Source organism: Apaloderma vittatum, unplaced genomic scaffold (genome assembly GCF_000703405.1).
Source record: "Apaloderma vittatum isolate BGI_N311 unplaced genomic scaffold, ASM70340v1 scaffold3105, whole genome shotgun sequence".
Lineage (NCBI taxonomy): Eukaryota > Metazoa > Chordata > Aves > Trogoniformes > Trogonidae > Apaloderma > Apaloderma vittatum.
In genome coordinates this window covers 1-3,442 of record NW_009716324.1, presented here as the reverse complement: position 1 = coordinate 3,442, position 3,442 = coordinate 1, and the positions used below count along the sequence as shown (strand labels likewise).

General features: G+C 49.3%; 1 protein-coding gene across 1 annotated transcript in view; it reads right to left on the bottom strand.

The window, feature by feature from the left end:
- LOC104273967 (DEP domain-containing mTOR-interacting protein-like) overlaps positions 1–3,436 on the bottom strand; it is a 15,910-nt gene extending 12,474 nt beyond the window's left edge. The window contains 1 exon segment of the mRNA XM_009869472.1: positions 3,351–3,436. Coding sequence (XP_009867774.1) covers positions 3,351–3,436 — 86 coding nt within the window.
- Positions 3,437–3,442: the final 6 nt, after the last annotated feature.

Here is a 3,442-nt window from a genome sequence, read left to right as displayed (position 1 = left end):
GCAGGAATGAATGTCTCCCCGGGGCACTCTCCATCACCTGGTACCCACCTAGACAGACCTTGAGCATCTCAAATGCCAAGGCAGATCTGTCAAGGATATTAACTCCAGTTCACATTTGCACAGCGCTGAATTGCAAACAGATGGCCCTGGAGAGATGGGTCACCCAAAGGATTGCTTCTCTTCTATCTCTACAGGAAAAAAAAACAAACAAACAAAAAACCCACACTCACATACAAAAAAAAAACCCCAAGCAAACAATCAACTAAGTGCTTGGTAAAAGGCAGCAGCAGCCACAACAGCTTATCTGGAAAACAGCTGCTGGAGAGGCACATTCAGGCAAAACGAAGGCTGCAAACAGGCCTCAGCAAAACCCAGTTTGCTGCCCTCCCAGTCTGCAAAAGCATCACTACGTTCCAGGGGAGAGGGGAAGAGCTTTGCACACCTATGGCCACCCAAAGTGGTACCAAGATGTTTTATTTTCCTACGTGTATTTCAATGTACGTATGGGAAAACAAGACTTATATGTCAAAAAGAAATCTTGGCAGGCACAAGTCTACTTCCCAGTCTACTTTCCAGTCCTCACTTCCTCCAGTGCTGAAAATTTAATAACGGGGTTTCTACGGCCATTGTGATCATGTAATCTCATCTTCCGAATAACGTTCTCCTGGTGACTGTCACATCAAGCAGTGTCCCAAGATCCCTCCAAGAAGACATCCCTGCTGCAAGAGGTCCGAGTTCAAATCTCCAAACCTCCTGTGGACCCAAGACTTCTGGCCAGGAGTGCAGATTTTGGCACATTCAGCTACACGCCCTTAAGTGAGCCCAGTTTCCAGAGCATCAAAGTACGAGCACTTTATTTAGCAGTTTCGCAGTTTAAGTATCCAAATAAAACAGCCGGCGCCCCTGAACATTTTGGACAGGGCAATTTTACTTTTCATAGGAGAAAACTTTCCTTCTCGTCTCACTTTTTCTGCCCAAGACGTAAATGTACAAAATATGTTTAAAAGTGATTAATGCAGCTTAACAGAGTTATTAGAGAACAGCTGGTTCACTTGACCAGCAGAATACCCAGAAGAGAGTGAACAAGGGCTTGTCCATACTTGAGAAACTCAGGTTACAGCAGGGTGTGAATTCAAAGCACGGTAGCTGTTCCAGAATACCTCTGTGCAGATAAGCCATTTGTTGCAATTAGGAATGATTAATTGGGCCTCTCTTACAGAGTGCCACCCAGGAACACACAACACCTGGTAAAACTAGCACGATTTTCATGCAAGTTTGTATTTCTGAAGCAAAAAGACCAACAGTGAGAGATGTGAGAAACGAGCCTGAGACAGCCGCCCTCTCAGAACAAATTTCAAAATATTGGTGGAAATTATCATCTTTTTGATGGGGGGAGACTCAAGACCCAGAAGACTCCTCCTCCCATGGACTAGAAGTGCAGGACCCTGGCAGAGAGCCCAAAGCACAGCATCCACTCGCCCCTCGATTCCCTCAGGATCTGTTTTGCTCCCGGCTGTCCCGGCAGAGCGTTCCTTCACCCCTCACTTGTGTGGCTATTTCTGGCTGGGAAACAAATCCTGACACTGAACAGACGCATCCCTACGGCCAAACCAAACTCAGAGGGATTTGCAAACTTGCCGGCAAGCCAAAGAACTGAGAAAGATGGAGCAAAGGTTTGTTTGATTAAATACAATAGCATGGGGGGCAGGGCAGGAGGCAGAGAACAAGGTAAAACAAATGTTTGAGATTTTATGTAGATACAACAGTGTTATTTGCTGATGGAGGTTTACAAAGCCACAGCAGACCATGAGGCAATTTTAAATACTTCTTTATTCCTCACCTGGGGCAAAGCAGGGGGGCACAACACAGACAAGTAGCCCTGCCCCATCTCATGTTGCCTGAGACACCAGCCAGCCTCCCTGCCTCAGTTTCCCCATTGGTATTGAGCATCCAAGCCCTGGGAAGATCCATATCACTAATTCCTTACTTGTCTGGCTGCAAGATCCCCAAAACACAAAAGTCAGACTCAAGCCCTCAGCATGCTCTGCATCACTCCATTCTCCTTTCAGCCAGGTGAGCTGCAGGGGAAGGAGGAGTCCAGCTGCAGGCTGGTGTCCATCTCTTCACCCTCCTCCCCAGGTTTTCCACCCCATGCTGGTCAGCAGCTCCTTCCAGTCTTTCTGCCCTGGGAAGAGGTTCCTGCCCAGATCAAAGCAGAAGGATGTGGCTGCTCTGTGCCAAGCCACCAGCAAGAGGACCCACCTCTCCATCACGGCCGTCCTTCCTCAGCCTTCAGACCACCGCTTGCAAAACACAGCTCAAGAAGAGAGCAGCCGTGCTGGACAAAATCCTCCTGCTCTTCTTCACGCCACAAAGAGCACGAGTCATTCAAGAGCAGGTCACGGGTGTGAAGCAGCCAAAGCCGCCCAAAGGCAGGTCGGGTCTGCTCCCTGTGCTGCCCGTGTTTGCAAAATCAAGCCACTTAGGGCATTGGCTATGTTTTCAAGATGGGGCCCTAGTCCTTGATACAGTACAAATAATATAGCTAAGGCTAACATGACTCACTGAGAACGGATAATGCAGCGACACAGAGCCGATTTCAGGAAGCTGATGCTAGCAAACTTGGGCTCTTTACATTATTTTCCACCCACATTTCAAAACAAATGAGAATGGCTCTAGATACGAACAAGCAAATTCTGCTCAAGACCTAGAAAAGCCTACAGTCGCATTTTTTCTGACCCTGGATACACAAGGAACATGTTTTCTCAGCCACACAGGTTTTCTTGCATAGAATATATTTCTGTCTTCATAAGGAAAAAAACAATCAAACAAACCCTCAGAAGTTGCTCAAGAACTGAGACTACAAACCAGCAGAAGTTCCCAAAGTAGTTTTCAAGAGAGGAAAGGACCTACACGTTGGTGTGCAAAACAATTCAGGCACAGGGCACCCATGGGATGAGCTCCCAGATCACCTCCCAAAGTCCCCAGAGAGGGTGCTGCCCCCACCCAGCCAGGGAGCCTGGGGAGTCTGCTCCGTGTCACCACGTCAGGCTCGGAGTTTGCGGGAGACTGCGAAGGGAGCGGAAAAACCTGTTGCCATCTAAAACCACCTGCCCGTCCCCTGGCACCAGGAGGTGGAGAAGGACAGGACGTGCCCAGGGAGGAGCAGCAGGACAAGGTCACACAGGAAAGGACTTGGCTCACCACCGGTTTGGTGGGTAAAGGAAGGATGGGTAGATAGCCGGGAGGGGAGATGCCAGCGCCTGGGGTGAAAGAGCTTGCTCAAGGGTAAAGCTCTGAGCCTCCTGCTAACGGGCTGCAGCCGGGAGAAGCGCCCCATCACCTCCTACCTCAGCTGCTCTCCAGCAATCATCACCTCCGCCCTGTAGTGCTGCTCCGTGGCTTTCTTCTTCAGGCTGTTGCTCAGGCTCTCCATGCCGGG